The sequence below is a fragment of the Pelobates fuscus genome, chromosome 5 (assembly GCF_036172605.1).
Source record: "Pelobates fuscus isolate aPelFus1 chromosome 5, aPelFus1.pri, whole genome shotgun sequence".
In the NCBI taxonomy this organism is placed as follows: Eukaryota; Metazoa; Chordata; class Amphibia; order Anura; family Pelobatidae; genus Pelobates; species Pelobates fuscus.
The window spans coordinates 125,476,224-125,495,367 of record NC_086321.1 but is presented as its reverse complement, the minus strand read 5'-3'; the positions used below and the strand labels follow the sequence as shown (position 1 = coordinate 125,495,367).

The window sequence follows — 19,144 nt, the reverse complement described above, 5'->3', positions numbered from 1 at the left end:
TCATAGTACATCTGCAGCCAGTGCAAACCAACATATCATATTCTTCCAAAGAAAACAAATTACATGAATTTTTCTTTGGGGTTATATGCATTAAACTGTTATTTTGTTTATGGAGTGTTCCTTTAATATGTGTGTTAACACCTTGATTCAAAGAGAAATGGACTCCCAGCTTGGAATTAAGAAGGATTTTCTCCCTAATTTGTGGCTAAATTGGAAATTACTTCAAATGGCGTCTTCATCTTCTTTTGGATCAAAAGCAGTAATACAGATACGTGAAAGGTTGGCTATGCATCATAGGATGGCACTAGGGGACTCCAGTCACCATATCCATTACAGGTTGCTGTAGTGGTTATAGTGTCTAGACTGCACCTTTAATAAAAATAAAAAATAAAGATTATCCTTTAAAAATTGAGTCTGTTAGTGGCCTTTGCGATCAGTGACAGATATACATGTTTACCTCACACTGACCCAATTTGTTAACTATTACATGATTAATAGGATTTGCCAAATTGCACATTTTGAGTCAGGGAGCTTGATGGTTGGACTTGGAAACCACAGCTGTTATCGAAGGATAACAGGAAAGTAATAGAAAAGATCAGAGACACAGTGACAGCAATATGAAATAGGTAAAGCAATTCAAAATACAAGAGTGAAAGGTCTGAGGTCTTTGAAAGAGGTGCATGAAATATAGCTCCAATGGAAATGTCTGCTCAGAAGGTACCAGGATTAAGAAAGCTTTTTTAAAACACATCTTGAGCTGACTAGGGCAACCAGAGATTTCACAAGTAAAAACAAGTAAACATCACAGAGATTTTATGTCTGCGTTTTAGATGGATTGGAACACTGCACTCCTTGAATATTCCAAACCTCTGCATACATCGGATTTTTTGTCTAATATATGACCTGCATACATTAAACATGCTTTCCAAGCCATACACGATTCTATGGAGCCATTTTATCAGTTTGCTAGATAACATTTGATACTAAGGCTCTGCAGAATATTTCTAGTAGTGGGAGGTTTAATAGGAGCTTTATTTCTTTCTTATTCTTTCGAAGGGACCAAAAATAGAAGAGGTACACTGTATAATAAGCATTTTAAATTGTATTCAGAAAAGATAGAAAGCTCACTGTGATTCTCCTTATACAATGATGTATGTGTTGTCATTCTCCCTTCATCCCGCTGCCAACAAGCTAAACACTTGGCTTTTATAGGAACCTGAAAACAATGTGTCCATTATAATCGCCGGCACAAAGGTCCAACAGTCTCATAAATATAAACATTGTGTACTGTATAAAGCACGTCTGATACGAAATTAAAAAATACATAGTGTCTCATTAATACCTTGTGAATGAACAGCTGCTACTACATAACTAGAGAGTTTTACATCGCAACTTGCGCCACATTCCAGTGGAATTGGATTTAATCGGAAGTAGTGAAGCATTTCAACCACGGACTGAAAACGGAGGTGCTGGACATGACACTGGCCACTGCGTGTCAGCGTGAGACGTAAGTGCTGAGGGAAACAAAATGATTTTATTAAGGATCAACATGTTGATCAGGTGGGATTTAGGAAATGTTAAGACACAAAAAGCCATTCAGATATTCAGAACTTTACTCCATCTCTTGAACAGTAATAATGATTTCAATTATTTTCTAAGAACACCTGTTCACCTGTACCTGCTTATAGGGCTATTAAATGGTTACTATAAACCTTTTGAGTTAGGGGACCTTTCTGGTATGAAATGCCCTATGGTGCAGTAAAAGATACAAAAAAAATTTTTTTTTTTTTTTTTTACTCGCAGGGCAAAGCTCCTGGTGCTAATTCCCCTCTGTTGTTACATGGGCTGTGTGCGTTCCAAACACAGGCATCTCAAGCCTGTGATTGGACGATCACAGAGTCCTGGGCTGCCAATGTCATGGCTGCTGAGATTTTAACTAGAGTGTACAACTAGATCTCAGCACATAACTACAAATATCTCAGTATGTGCAGCAAGCTGAAACAATGCACATTCTGACTCCTACCTCAAATCACTGAAGTGGTCATGGTGGTTAAAGTAATGCTTTACCATTGCTAAGTTACAGACACATCAGACCGCTTTAGCCTTGTAATGCTCAATATAGTCCACAATGTGTGTTAACTTCTCGAAGATAGCATAAATATCATGCATTCTTCATGATCCAACAAAATTACTCAAGAAACTTCATTCGAATTCTTCATTTATATCTCTGAATAATTCAGTATTGTCATCCAATTGTCTTACTTGACTTGAGAATTCTCATGATATAAATAAATGACCCTCATAGATGCAATATAATATATATATATATATATATATAGAGTGGTTGGCATGAAGCTATTAAGAGTATACGTTCAGTAGCATATGGTTTATTTTACCTTTGCTCTGCCTTGGAAATTAAATGTGAGGACATATTCCCCCCTGCGTGTTTCACTCTGTCTGACAAGGAAGACACCGTGTCCTTCAAATCCTTGTGACTGGACAAGCTGAGCTGCTTTAACCCTGGTAATGGGCCCATGAAACCATGGATAGGAGGCTAGAAAACGGTCCGTTTTCTGGCAACACTGCTCCGGAGGCGCAAGGACAGTAGCCCCTAGGGAGTAAATCAGTCATAAGTAATCACATGCAGAGGCAACAGAATCTGAATACACACAATAATAGGGTAGAAACACAGGAGCACTTGTGCCAAAAGCATACATTTCACAGAACTTCGATAATATATAAACAAACAATATTTTTTTCCCACGGATATAATTGTAATGTCTAAGAACACTATGTATACAACCTACCTGTAAAAATTCCCTATAATTCTTTAGGAGAGGGGGAGAATTTGCAGTTTGCAATTTGCATATAAATATCCTGTTTAACTAACTTATACCTCTAATTACTGAAAGTATTATTAAACGAACACTCCAACGTTAAAACCAATATTTAGTTTTAACATCTGAAGTGTTCCTTTAACCCTCCAAATGCTCCCACCCACCCAAAAATAAAGATAATATAATTTACTTAACTTTTTCTCCAATGACATATCCTCTCTCACTACTGCACACACACAGACTGTTAGTGATGAGTCTCACAGCAATAGGCGCCAAGTGCCAATCAAACATGGCGATTGCTAGATCGAATGCTTCTCATGAGGAAGCATTTACTAATGCTTCCCTATTGAACCTCTTCATCAGTATGCCCTCTCAGATTTCAGCTGGACTGGTCCCAGAGTGGTTCAAACCAATTCATAAACGTGCCTATTTCTCTTGAAATTGGTACTTTAGTGAATTGGGACAAGGGGGCATGCAGTGAGCAAGCTGAGAAGCTTTAAGGGCTTGGAGTATCCCTTTAAATGGCCCCCCAAGGTTGAAAATTATCTCAACTTTTTATATAAATTACATAGATAATGCATTAAAAACCACAAAAAATACATTTGAAAAAGATAAAATAATAATAAAAAAAAAACTTTAAAGTTCCTAAAGCTGCTATACGTGCAACAGCAGAAGCAAATAGTCCCCTCGCAGCTTATACAACAATTATTGGTCAATGTATCCTAACCAAGCATACCTTGACTGAGCATGCCTTGAGTGATGGAATCTGTACTGCCAGGATTTTGGGCAGCCATGTCTGATTGAGAAACCGCTTGCGTGCCTACATCAGTCTCTTCCGTCCTATAACAAGAGAATCTTTTGTTAGTTGTTGTGACAATCAATGACAGAATTACAATTCTTTACAAATCATCATCTGAAAATAATGCGCAGGATGGAACCAAAGAATGGTATTAAGAGATATGCCGAAGAATCACTATCTATGTCCTGCAAGGAAGCCATCGAATGTTAAACACAGTTGTATTAATAGTGCTAAGGAATTCAGCATCAACAATTCATCTGCTTTTTCTTCTACTGGACGCAGTTAGTGCCAAAAACGACATCAGTAAGAACAGCAAGGCAGGTACAAAGATCTCTAGAGAATCAAGGAGCATGCACTATTAAAGCAGTAGTGCATAACATCTTGGCAGGAACAAAAATTGGAACAGACACATTGTAACTGCCCAGGATAAACGGTTTACTGTTTGTTGCAGCACCGCATTCCACAGAAACTGGGATGAGTCTAATAAAGATATTTCATACAATTTATTACTATACATATTATATTACAACTAAAACATAAATAACTGCTTTAATTTAACAACTGAAGCAAGGTTTATAGTTAAGTACGTTCATATATTGAGATTCCAGTAAAGAGTGTTTTGCGCTGCGGTTACATGAATGGAGGGAAGGGGATGATGACACTAGCACGTTTCATAGGATATTATGGCTATGTTTATAGAGACTGTGTAATTATATATGTAACCCCCTCGGGGAACAATAAATGGTGACTATCGAAGTGAGGAAGGCAGTATCAAAGTTCATTTTATTTTGTAGGATGTAAGAGATATTGCCAGGAAATGTAACTGAACACTTTCTAAGAGTTCAGACAGAGTAACACTGCAGGAATTTGTTCTTTATAGTCAACGGAAGTTTCACTTATGATGTAGATGACCTTTCTCAATTTTTCACATTTTGCTCAATATCAATGCATGTTTTGTTATTTTTCCTAGGGAGAGGACAAATTCTGAAACATTTGGTCAGTGAGGCTATGTTATGACTTTAATACAGATAAATGTGTTATTAATCTAAAAAGTGAAACAGTGTGGGTGCACTGCGAATGCACTGTCCTGCAAAAGGCACTCACTCAATGAAGTAAACAAAGCACATGCACATATTGAAGTTATGACAAACAAAACACAACAGTGATTCTAAAAGTAGAAAAACTGGTTTCCATGGTGACTGCACCACTTATAGAAACCCAATGGATTATTTATTATAGATATTTTTTTTTTCAAAAAGAAAATGCAGGTGAGCAAATCAGTGCACAATTATTCCACATAGAGAGCATTAGTGTCTATAACGCATCATGAGAATGCAGTAACAATTTGAATGGATTTGTTTTAATGGATGGTAAGACAGAATGAGGGGAGAGAGAATATTTGAGGAAAAGGATAAAAATGAATATTTTAAAGGGACCAAAAAAACTTTAGCTTAATAAAGCAGTTTTGGTGTATAGCACCTGCAGTCTCACTGTTCAAATCTCTGCCATTTAGGAGTTAAATCACTTTGTTTATGCAGCCCTAGTCAACCTCCCTGCACGTGACTTGCACAGCCTTCCTAAACACTTCCTGTAAAGAGTCATTTAATGTTTACACTTCCTTTATTACACATTCTGTTTAATTTAGAATTCCTCATCTCCTGCACTGCATCCTGTATGTAATTAAAGTTCAATTTACAGAGCAGGAGATAAAAACTTTTATAGAAAGGTACATCTCATTGAAAGTTAAACCATTATTTTTCATGCAGGCTGTATCAGTCACAGCCAGGAGAGGTGTGGCTAGGGCTGCATAAACAGAAACTAACGTGATTTAACTCCTAAATGGCAGAGAATTGAGCAGAATCCTGATCTATACTCAAAAAGTGCTTCATTAAGCTAAAGTTGTTTTGGGGACTATAGTGTCCCTTTAAGTATAACTCTATTGGCCCTAACAATAAAAAAAAAATCTAATCCTTCCATTGTCTGACAATGGCTATTTTAGCTACCAGTAGGATGTGACACACAGTTGCATTGTAGATTTTGAGACTTTGTCTGGAAACATTATTAGCATTGCCAAATCTGGAATTCCCAATACCCAACCACTGTTTAGAATATAAACCAGGAGGCCTGTTACTCTGTCAGTCAAATGAACACTATTAAAAATAACAATGGCTGACCTTAATAAAAAAGCAATTAAATAAATATATATATATATATACTACAGGTAATTCCTACCTAAGAACAGCACACACCAGTTTTGCAATATGTAATTTTGTAGATAAATAAATTTTAGTATCAAAGACTGTGACAGGCAGGACAGCTTACCGAACCACAACTTGAACACTTTTCAGACGAGACCAGCATCAGTGAAAAAAAAAACTGAACCCCTGATATCAATGCCTTGATATCAGAGCAATGGAGGAAGCCAAACTCTGGAAATTATACCATGAATAATAGCGAATAGTACTTGGTATTTCAATAACAGGAAAAGCCTTTCAGCACAGCGCTGGAGGCTGTACCCTATACAAACCTTACAGGTCAACATGCACTTCCTCTGCTTCCTGCCTGAGAAAGCAGACTATCACCAATTTGTGGAGTCCTGATACATGCAATCCTGCAAGCGGAAGGTTAGATCTTATTCACACACAAAATGTCTTCTGCCAAGTCTATCACCTGGATTAACCCTGCTGCTCCCACTGCCAAAGCTTTGTGTGTAGTTTATATCCTCCTGAGATCACAGCTGTATGTATGCATCAGATTTCAACTCCCTTTCCCTACACACAATAAATATTCTAAATTTAGACACTTGTTACTGCTGTGTAAGCGTAAGCAAAAACGAACATTGAAATCAGAAGCACAGCAGAGGATCAGACATACATTATATTGACGTGCTTTGTTTCTAGGAAAACTTGCACAAATACTTGTTTCCAAATGTATAACGGCTCTTGTTTAAGGGAGATTAGAATTTGCAGGGTTTGGATTTATTTATGTTTTACTAGAGATAGAGATATATTTTTTTCTATTATGGAGGACCTTCGGCTAATGATTATATATGGTAACGCCCAAACTGAGTCCCTGTCTCCTGCAGGGAGAATAATGGAACATTGCAAATATCTCATGAGATCAGTATCAGAAGCTTAAAAGGGACACTGAGTCTGAGCAACAGAGCAACAAAACAACTCTAGCTTAAAGGACCACTATAGTGCCAGGAAAACATACTCCTTTTCTGTATAGGGTTTTCTCTATAGGGTCCTTGGGTCCCCCCTCTTGGTCCCCCTCCCGCCGGGCTCTAGGGGGAGGAAAGGGCCCTTAACGTTTTTCCAGCGCCGGGCTCCCTCGGCGCTGGGGACTCTCCTCCTCCTTTCCCGTCATCGGCGCGCGCATTCAGACAGTCTCATAGGACTGTGCTTTCCTATGGACGCTGGCGTCTTCACAGTGAGACGCGCGGAAGCACCTCTAGCGGCTGTCAATGAGACAGCCACTAGAGGCTGGATTAACCCATTTGTAAACATAGCAGTTTCTCTGAAACTGCTATGTTTACAGCAGAAAGGGTTAATCCTAGAGGGACCTGGCACCCAGACCACTTCATTAAGCTGAAGTGGTCTGGGTGCCTATAGTGGTCCTTTAATGAAATGGTCTTAATGTATGGATCATGTCCTTGCAGTATCACTGCTAAATGATCTGTTTCGATTTTAAACCACTTTTTTATATAGCCCTAGCCAGACCTCTCCTGGCTGTGAATCACAGCCTTCTCACACACATCCTGAAATTATTATTTTTTTTTAAATCTTCCCTTATTACACAGTGTGTTTAATTTAAATGTATAATCTCCTGCTCTGTTAATAGCCTGCCATAGCCTCATGTATGTGACCAAAGTTCAATTAACATAACAGGAGTTAAGAACTTATAACGTAACCACACTGTGCTGTACGATGTGAATGAAAATGAAAAAAAGTATTTCATGTAGGCTGCATAAGTCACAGTCAGGGGAGGTATGGCTAGAGCAGCAATAATTGGGCAGACTAGATGGGCCGAATGGTTCTTATCTGCAGTCACATTCTAAGTTTCTATAATAGAAACAAAAGTTATTTAACTCCTAAATGTAAGAAAATGATGCAGGGGCATGATCTATACACCAAAACTGTTTAATTAAGCTAAAGTTGTTTTGGTACTCATAGTGTCCCTTTAACAGGGGAATCAGGGGGTGCAGTTGCAAAAGTCTTTGGACCTCAATATCATTTGTGACACATATACTGTATCTTTACCTTGCTTCAAGTTTGGCACTAAGTATGAAAGCTGAATAGTTGATTCCGATTTTTTGCAAAGGTATCACTTGTGTTAGTTGCTGCAGAAACTGCAAAAAACATGCAAGCTCAACAGCAACATTACCATTGTATGTATGAGAGTACAGAATGGCTCTCATCACGAAGACCTTCTTGAGCATAAATGAAAAATCCCCATAGACAATTATTGTCAATCAAGTTGGGAGTCCTTAAGAAGTTACCGTAATAATTAATAATGTCATAAGGAAACAAAGTGGGTCAATAGAAGAGATGTTTGCGCTATTTTACACGGCTGTTTAAAAAAATAAAAAAAATAAAAAAATCTTTAACCATGGCCAAATACATATGCGAAATAATCCTACAGAGAGTATAGTAGTATGGTCTAACATAAAAAGTGCATAGCATATTAAGTACAGCACAGGGGGATAGGATCCATGGGGCCAGATCAGGGACTCATCGGTCCTTACCATCATATAACCTAGGCACCAATATAGGTGATCCCATACTAGTGATCTCAAATTTTATGGAATGAAGGGTTTACTGCTGGTTTAATGATTCTGAAATCTACTGTTGGAAGTTTGTTTTGGAGGATTAAAAACAATATTTACCATCTTGCAGTTACAAAGGCAAACCTGGCACGTAGCTATATTAAATAGAATTAAATGGAGGCAGTTTGTGGATGGAGAAATCACTTCTTACTCTGTAGGTAAGAGTCAACAGAAAAGAGAGTACTGCCAGGGAGTGTGACCTCTAAATGTGCTGTTCTTTAAAATGAATAATATTGTCATTTTTTGTTTTATTGTTGTCTTTTATGGGGTCTGTATTACCGTTTATGGAGTTCATACAATTGTTTTTGTCATATCTGCATTCACAAGACATATGACTAATGCCTCTAGTGAAGCGTTACACAGTACATGTACATATAAATATTTACAAATCTGCATATTTATATGTAGGCTGAAGTTAATAGGAAAGCTTTCAAGTGAAAATGCAGCGTTAGCCCTGGTACAAAAGTCCAAACTCAATCGTTCAAAACTTTGTTTAAAGTATAACTTTAATTTAAAATAAAAAAAAAAAGAAATTCTGAAGCGTATAACAGATTGTCGCCTTAAAATGTCATTGAAAATAACAAATAAAAAAGTAAACATATTCATATTTTAAGTTCCTGCATTTAGTTCTAATTTCAAGGCACCGCAGTGAACTCCGTCCAGACCATTGAATAGACCAATTATGCCACAGGGGTAAATCTAGCAATCCCAGCTGTGCATTTCCTTATTATAAGTGGGCCAGCTTAAATTTTCATAAATGTGCCCTCTGTGATATAACAAGGTAGCCATACCATTGTCATCTTTTGACTGAGCAGTTGTGAAACATGTGCAGCAAAAATATACCTCCCCATGCTCTCTTTAATGGTTTTGTGGCTGGGTACAGTGTACACAATCTTACTATTAATAAACATTACAAGAACCCCTACCGGCTTATGCATTCTTTGATTTCTGATGTCCATGAATTTAGCTGCTGGTCATCACTTGCTTCAAAAATAACTTCTGTTGCATTGGCCTAAAAGGATGAGAACAGAAGAAAAAATACACCAAGTATTAATCTATTAATGAATGAAAAGCACAACAGTTTCTTTTAAAACTCACTTAGCCACATCTAAATATTATATTTCCATTTTTGTCCTGTGAAATGATTTTGTAATACATTGGTCACCCAAGGCCTAAGGGAAGATGTTTTTTTTTTAAATCCTTTCTTAGACTCAACATAGCCACTGTGTTTATCTGGTGCTTATTATTATCATCAGTATTTATATAGTGCCAGCATATTTCTCTGTGCTTTACAATTTTAATGTGGGGATATAACAAATACAACGCAAACTATTCTGGATTTTATTAAGGACCCTGCTTAGAGTCTACTCTAGATGATGTGATGTATAAAAAGAGGAAGAGCAATGTGGATGGTTGGATCGGCCGGTGATTGTGCAGGTAAACAGTAAAGTGGAAGGTGAGAGAGAGAAGTGGACTAAGTAGCCATTATTAATTTTGTTAAAGAACAAGGGGCAGGCAGATTTAGGAAATAAAAATAACCTAGTGAGACTAAACTGCATTTTGGGAAATCCTAAAGGTGAAAACACGCTACTTAAACGCATCTGTCTTATTATGGGAAAATAATGCCAATGTGATGTTCTGCATGGTCTTAAGGATGGAGGGAGCTTTATCGCATGTTTTGCTTATAATAGCTTTTACACATCCAGTGCAACTAATTAAAAATAACATAAAATAGATTTATATATCAGTACTTATTTTTAAATGCCTAATATGTGTAGGATCTAAATACATTTTCCATAGTTAAAGGAACACTGTAGGCACCCAGACTACTTCAGCTAATTGAAGTAGTCTGGGTGCTGTGACCTTTTTGCACTTAGTGCTGCAATGCAAAACATTGCATTTCCAGAGAACTGCAATGTTTACATTGCAGCTCTAAGTCTGCCCTCTGTGTCTAACAGACAGCCACTAGAGGGCTTCCAGAATTCAATCATACTTTTGGTCTGTTTCCTGACACTGGATGTCCTCACGGACCTGCAGCGTCAGATTGTCCCCTTAGGAAAGCATTGAATAATGCTTTCCTATGGGGAGGTCTATTGGCGCGGATGCGCATTAAGTCTCCCCCGCCGGCTGTTGTCGGCGGGGCAGGATCGTGGGCGGAGCACTGTATTCTAACTGTATGCTTACCCTAATCTCACCCTCACTTCAACCCTATACTATTTTTACACCTAAAGCAACATTACCATAACCTTACCCTAACCCTAACCCCACCACTAACCTCAACCCTAAGGTAACCCATTGTTAATATCAACTCTGATATTAGAATTGGGTTTTACTGTATTTAACACAGTAGATGGTGGTATGTTGCCACAATCTACTGGCTGTTTTCAAAATTACACTTAGTGTAATTCTAAATGAGCCTGGTTCCCAGTCGAATATACAGAGATCGGTTTTGAGAACCTTTATATATCAGCGGGGGACATTGCCAGGGTCTATTCAGATTGTGCAGGGTCTCCACTAAGCTGCCTGCAACCCACAAAAACCACAGCTGTGTGCAATCATTCTAAACTGTGGCTTTATGAATAAGTTAAAGGGCTCAGTGCATCGCTTTCTTCCAGAGCTGAACAAGGGTCATCGGTTAGTCTGGGACCACTAAAAATGTCCCTAGTTGACTTACAGGGATTTAACCTTGCTCACACCATGATCATTTTAACAGGCATTTAAATAGCTTATATAGCAGGATTGGGCCTCAATCAATAGCTATAACCATTTATTTGCAGTTAAAATTGCTGATTGAAAGGGTTAACAGTAATTAAATAAAGCACAAGTGATTGCACTGATTTGAATAGCTGTATAATGCTACAGCCCATGGCCCACAGCCTATCACTGCCACACAATGCTCACACAGTGCAGTTTTTGTATGGATAATACAGAACTGAAATGTGTCCTTATAATGCAGAGATGAGTTGATGCTACTGGGAAACTGCACCAACAGTCTCTTTTCACATAGAGTGACTCCTTGGGTATCAAACAGATTACGGCATTAAACACATTACCTTTAATGTTATTATTATTCAGTTTTTAATTCTAGATATTTTAGATTGCCTTTAAGCAGAGGAAAGTAATGAGATCCCACAGGGTCCTAGGCAGGTTTTCAGTACGGACCCCTAATTCATTCACATAGGGATGCTGATGGAGCCATTCTGGGGCCCCTATCTAACCGCTGGGCCTTAAGTGTATCCATGGTCACTTTATGGTTAATCCTGCTCTGCCTTTAAGGAAGCAAACATTACAATAGTTAATAAAACTGCAATTTGTACTAACCATGTATTCCAAAGTGGGCAGTGATAGGAGACATTACACAGAACACTTTTCTTTGCAGCAGATACCACACTCTGAACTGTCAAAATGGTTTATATGCACTGGAATGTTTTATTAACAATTCACCAAAGCGTTCCATTGGGAATTCCATAGGGAAGTGGTCTAATCACATCTTAATTATGGTTCTTCTCAGTTTGGCTTGGAGATTTTCACCATTGGAACCACCTTTAATGTTTAATGTTCTGTCGCTGAACAAACCAGCACTTCAGTAGCATTTTACATTCTAACCACTCATATTTACATTGCAAACCACATTTCCAGCACAAGGCTGTGCATTCATTAACTTGGGCAAGTACAGAGCCTTATGAAGGAATCTATTTGGGAAAACATTTTTTTAAACACAAACACAAGTACAACCCCCCCCCCCCCCCCAACCCCCACCGAAAAAACAAACTTTGAGAATTTTTCTCATTATAAATATAACCAACATATATTATCAAAGAGGTATGGGAGGTATGGGAGTTGTTACATGCTTTTTTCTACATCCTTGGTCTATGTTTGGAAACAGTTGCATGACATTTTTATAAATTGTGTTTATATGGAACTACATAAGAATACATACTAAATTGTGCTGATGAAAACTGCTGTGATGTAATGGTAAGAGACAGCAGGTACAGAACGAGACAGCAGGTACAGAACATCCATCACCCAACCTCAAACCAAACACTGTTCATAATAATAGAAAATTTCTATCATTACTCGATATGGTGATTTTATTCCTTAAAAAAAAACAAAAAAAAAAACACTACAAGCACCATAACCATGTGGTCATGGTGCCAGGAGTGCCCTGCCGCACTCCACATTAAGTAGTGTGCTTTAGGATGGTTTGACTCCTTACCTGGTGTCCTCTGGGCACCACTACCCAGTCTTGCCACATCTGACAGAGAGCAGGGCGCTCTCTTAGTGCAGGGCTAGCTCATTGGCTGAGAGTGCCAGCTGAAGTTTCCTCATATATTTAGTCTCACCCTACACTGTTCTTTAATAGACACACTACTCACAAAGTGGAGCAAGACAATTGTCAGAAAGAGTAAAATTCCGACACAGATGTTTTAAATTGTTTATAATTTGTACATAAGCACACTTATTACCTTCAGCACAAACGTGTTAATATTATCTGGCATCTCTAGGCGGGTGCATTTCCGGATCTCCTGGACATGACAACACAGGACACACAGCTTTGGTTTTGAACACTGGAAATAAAAAGACACACATGTGACTTTAGTGACAGCTGGGGTATCCCCACAATCATGGCATCTGTACAAAAAATAACAATTCTCAAGCAGTATGTCATATTCAAAGTTGTAGAATATGGGTTATAGTTCAGTTTTATATAAGTGCTCAATGTGTACTGTAATCTCACAATGAAACCAAATATCCCTGCGCCTTTCTCTATTCAAATACACAAAGAGGCACAGAAAGTACTCCTGAATGTGAGTCTGTGTTTCTGAGCCTACACCAGTCATGTAATATTGACTCAGTGTCACTAGAACAAGGACTTCTTTTTGGTGGAGAAGAAGTAGTCCACGGTGCCAGGAAGTCAGGCTTATAGTGTCTGAAGATAGTTTTGTTAAAATAGAGGTCACAAGCATGTATGCTATATGACTCTGTGAAAAAGAAGAAAAAAATGCTATTTAATACCTGCTTCAGAGACTTGTAACAGACTACTTGTAAGCAGACCTGTTACTAATATATTGTTAAGTACTGGTATGTTATACATTGTCCTCTTAGCCAGGAAAAGGGAAGGAGGCAAGAATTATCAAGCTACGTACAGGCAGAATATACAGTTCATAAACACTAAAACATCCTAATATTATGTATCAAGGAATTGCTTTGTTTCCCAGTTACCGGTCAGGCATCAAATATATTCCTGCGTCATATTTGTTCATTTCCCTTAATTCAAGGGAGAACGGCTATTTTTATAAGAAACAAAACAAACCCCTTTCTGGCTGATTCAAACACTGCTTCATTTTAAAAGCAGGTTCCGTATATATATATATAATTGTTTAAAGACATTTTGCAATCCATTTCATTAGCATAATTTGGTTCTTAAAAGACTCACTTATTGGTAAACAAATGGCACATTACATGCTATCAGCAGCCATGCTAATGCTAACTGGGCAGAACTCTACATTAGGGTCGACAACCAATGGATTGCCGGTGGATTTGAACGGAAAAGCAGAGGATACTGTCAGAGCGGTGTTTCAAGGGTGAAACTTCCAGTGTCGCAATTGTCATGTGTGCAACAGAAAGATTCCCCTGTCAGGCTGCAGCTCAACTCATCACTCACCTCGAGTGGAGCAGGACAAGTCATCCACCGCTTCCTGCTCCAACCCTTCCACTGTATCCTCAACTAGCCACTCCACTGTGCTGGGATCTAAATCTGTAAGGCACCTTACGTAGATCTGTCTGGCGACACAACATTCTACATACACAGACATGCTCAACAAGAGCTCTCAATCAAAAATTTTAATTTGTGCAAAGAAGGGAGGCGGGAGGGAGCGATCAGAGGGCGGGAAGGGAAAGTGATATTACCCTTGCAGTCGCTCTGACTGCAAAGGAGAAGGTTATTACATCTGTTACCTGCAACCTGGCGAGAGATGTAAAATAGGCACAGAACTGACATTAGGCAGCCAGGAACATCACGTGTGCTGGTGGTGTAACTAGCCCCTGGCACAAAAGTGCAAATAACTCTAACTGTGCACTGTCTCAAATAAAAACACGGCACACCCAGGCACCTACCACCATGACCACTTCGAATAAAGGAAGTGGTCATGGTGGTTGAAACAGAAATATTTACCTCTTTATCCTCCAACTGGGCATTGACAGTTCCCTGTCAATCATTATTACAACCAATCACTTTTGCAACTGGCAGTCAGCAGTGAGAAGACATAGTAAGATAAAATAAAACAAATTGTATATATATATACTCTTCATTTGCATGTATGCCCTGGCATTTCCTGTTCTGAAACGGACTGTACTTTGTAAATCTTACAGACTGTAAAGGGATTCACCAAGCACCAAAACAACTTTACAGGGACACTACACTGCCCTCATTCCCACAATAGAAATACATATATATATATTACTGTTTAGTACATATACCCCAAATGAAAACATACATTCATGCATTTAATTCTGCATTTTTCTTTGTAGGTATATTGAAAACAGATATTACACGCCATTTGTTAGAATAAAAAAAATGGAAGAGATATATATATATATATATATATATACTATTAATGTCAAGGAAATTAGTTTGGAACGAGTAGACTATGGCAGGCAAGACTAAACTGGAAAAACTTTGGTAGATTACTAAACTACTAAATTAACTTCAGATTCTAAACATTAGCTTTTTTGAGTTAAAGATGAAGTCGGTGCAGGTCAGTTTATTTAATATACATTAGAACTATTCACTATTTAATATAATAATAAAAAAAACCCACAATCAAACATGCTTTAAAAAAAAGAAAAGAACACTTTTGTTAGAAAAAAGAAACCATGGAAGCAGCATACAAGGAAAGGAGTGACCTCCCCATGCATTCTTCCTGATCAAATAATCTATATATTCGTTATTACAGTCTCTTTTGATATCTTCTACTAATGTCACTAAATCCTCCACTAGGCAGCCTTTACAATCTTTAGATAGACCGTGGTTTTACGCCATCTTTATCTCTTCTTCCTTCTCACGCATACAAGATTTCTCTCATGCTGCCTCCTATCTTATAACCGATAACCTCCAGCACTCTTCCTTCTGCTTAGAAGGGTTTTTTCAACCACCATGACCACCTCAGCTTTTAGAAGTAGTCCTGGTGGCAGATGTCAGTATGAGCAGCATTTCTGCATATACAAAGATATTTGCAATTGTGTGCTGGCAGCTAGGTACCCCTGTTCAGGACTGCCACATGCCAATTCTGTGAAAAATGTATGTCTTTCATCACTGCGCACAGTGCGCTGGCGTCAGCCATGGTCATCTCTCCCTTGCAGGTAGTGGGCCTGCAATGGAAAAATAACTCTTTCCTCCCTGAAATGATTATGATTTAAAAAAAACATTTTTTAAATGCCCTCCTCTCTCTACCCATTCCCTCCTAAACCCAGCTCTGAGCTCGCGCCCGCGCTCTGAGCTATGCATATGGTCTGTATGGGAGGCATCAACTAGATCACGATGGATCACATGCTGACGTCAGACATGGTGAAAAATTCTGCACAGGGAGCTCTGCCCGGCACTGGATAGGTTTCACACATTATTTTTAGTTTATATGGTTTCATGTAACTCGACTATTTCAAAAAAGTGTACCGTTCATTTAACCAGATGATCATCATCCTCCATGGAAACCAGAGAATTTCTGATCACCTCCACCTATTGGTCCAGGTTTGAAAAACAAAACATCCTTCAAAAACCATAATATAGAAAAAATAATTAGCTTAACTGTCCCTTAAAAACAAAATTAGAATAACTGCTAGGATGCACATCATCACATATGAAAATTATATACACATATACAAACAATTATATATATATATATATATATATATATATATATATATATATATATATATATATTAATAAAACTGCTGAAAATTGGGATGCATAAGTATCTGATGTGAAAAAATTATATATATACATAGAACATGCATTGATCCACGCCACCCAGTCTCCTTTAGCTGCTTATAAAAAAAATCAATCTACCGTCACTTCTTGAACGCAGCCAAATCAGTGATACCTGCCCTCTGGAAACAGGACAAAACCCCGACAGTGGAACAGTGGTTAAACAGAGTTATGGAAATCCAATCGGTAGAAGCAATGCAAGCATCCCTGACAAACACCGATACGAAACACACAGAGTGCTGGCGACAATGGTTCGAGTATGTGACGGGGGTGGGCGCCGCACTTGTAGGGGGCGGTGGGGCCGACCCACAAGGCCATACCTGAATACTTGACTATCTGAATGCTGTACCCCTCCTTTTTATTCCTACCTTCCAATCTTATTCAACAGGAGATTCACCCCTCCACCCATTCACCCTTCTAATCTCTTCACCGCACAGATTACGGAGGACCTCACAACATTAGTTTAATGACACCCCGGCACAAAACGAAGTGGCCCCGACGGGAATTGGGAGACGCCAGGCTAAATAATCACCATTAAAGATAATGGGGACATACCAAGCCAAATCTAGGAAGCTAAACCAACGTAGGTGAAAAGGGTACTAGCTGTGACGCACACACAAATAACCACTAACCACCAGCTGTGACATAAACCACACATCGAAAACCTTCCGTATCCATTCGAAAACACAGCACACATGACCAACATCGACACCCTCATGTAATTAGACACACCGCTGAGCTGATACAACAACGAACACTTATTCCTATCGGCAACTTTGTAATTGCAATGTATGTCACATCAGAATACTTACTTAAAGCACCCTTTATGTCTCATTACACCACTACCCCACAGCTAGGAGACCCATGAGTCACACACTAGCAGTAACTGCAATGTTAATATATATCGTACCTAAATGTTCACACCTTAACAATGCTAGGAAATGGCTAAGAGCCTGGCGACCCCCCCACCGAGGAATGCTGATGGAGAGCCTCGCGACCGGGTACCACACTAGATCAGTCCATAAAGGGTGTACGCACTATTCATGTCGTATATCAGTAACCAAGCTAGGCCTCAAAACCTACAAGTTGATACGCTATAGCACCTCATTTGTCCTATGACTTACTGATTACTGCATCTCTATGCTCCATTGTAATGTTAAAACACAGCTATGGGACCTGAGTCTCACATTCGCTACTATAGCAACGTTATACTATTGTGATTATGTATTCCTGCCATAATAAAGCCTTGAAACAAACAAAAAAAAAGATAGAGGGCACCACACGTTTTTTCAGAGGGTCACTCCAAGCATCCAGTCACATTGATAATATGGAATTTAGATTTCAGCATCATCAACAGTGTCTAACCTGGCCAGCAGGGATTGGCTAAAAGAGCAAAGCTAGCCATCCTTAGGGCTGTCAAGCCATTTACTACCGTCCAGGTAGGACTACACTGAAATTGATGGAAGTGTATATTCTGCATTATGAAGCTCACTGGAGAGGAAGTGGCTATGGGTGCTGAAGTGAGACCTAGCTTTCGCTGAAAAGTCACAAAGAAAAAAATTATTTATGGTGCACACATGCACAAAAAAAATTGCAAAGATATACCTATATTCCTTATAAATAGCGGTTCAATTAAAACATTTCACACTTAAAGCTCCAAATATGATACATAGTGCAAATTGTATAAAATTATAAATAAAATAAAATAAATAAAAAATGCAATGAAATATCACTCACAAATGTACCACTTGGAGAAGCCTTAATGGGTGGAGCGAAATGCCATGTGTCACACGTCAGGGATTTGGAACAAGAAAGTGAGCAGAAAGGTCGAGCAGCCTACTGGAGGGTAGAAGCCGAAGACTTTAAATGTTATTTGTTTTGGATTTGGAGTATCGGCAAACACTGTGGTCTTTTAAATTTGGAAAAATAAATGTATTAAATGTCTGCTCTGGTGTGGTGAGTCCATCGGGGCGATGTTCCCTTATTTATGATCCATCACACACAAGGAGCTAATCTTCCCTGGTGTTGACAGTAATGAGCTAACCTTCCCTGGTCTTGACAGTAATGAGCGGTATTTAAGCCACTCTGTTGTTGTGAGTGATATTTCATTGGATTTGTTTTGGTGGTTGTTGCGATTTAACTTTTGCACAGTAATTTGTCTTGCACTTTGGAATACACTGTATGACATTTTTGCAATTGAATGCAATTTCATTGGCACTTTGCAAGAGCACTTCAGCCATATTTTTGCACCAGTATTGCATCATACGAATATATTGAAAAGAGTTGACAAAAAAGTGGAACTTCATCTATAGTTTTTCATATGTACTGCGCTGCAGTGGTTATAGTGCTTAGACTGACCCTTTACGCACCATCTGCATACTGTGAGAAAAAATAGAAATCAAAATATAATATAAAAGGTATGACAAGGAAACTCATACCAAAAAGCTTGCATTTCTCATTCTCACCAGGCAATGTCCAGTACTGTAGCCGTTGCAACTCTCAGTGGAGGAGGATTTTGGCACACAAAGTCCACACTAGTTGAGCCTGTTTCGGCTCACCTACTCCCTGACTGATTGCAGAACAACTGGACTTGCTAATTGCAGAGAGTCTATCTAGTTCATAGGTAGCAGAAGAAAGGACAATAAGGTATTTTAAATTTACTTTTACATTTTTCTTCCCATTTCCCATTTGAGCTT

General features: G+C 38.6%; 1 protein-coding gene across 1 annotated transcript in view; it reads right to left on the bottom strand.

Moving 5' to 3' along the window:
• The window catches only part of SH2B3 (SH2B adaptor protein 3), a 200,124-nt gene that overhangs the window by 4,891 nt on the left and 176,089 nt on the right, over positions 1–19,144 (bottom strand). Inside the window, exons 4-8 of the mRNA XM_063454235.1 lie at positions 12,931–13,032; positions 9,391–9,476; positions 3,589–3,677; positions 2,397–2,611; positions 1,343–1,514 (exon numbers count right to left, since the gene is read on the bottom strand). Coding sequence (XP_063310305.1) covers positions 1,343–1,514; positions 2,397–2,611; positions 3,589–3,677; positions 9,391–9,476; positions 12,931–13,032 — 664 coding nt within the window. The remainder of the gene's footprint in view (positions 1–1,342; positions 1,515–2,396; positions 2,612–3,588; positions 3,678–9,390; positions 9,477–12,930; positions 13,033–19,144) is intronic.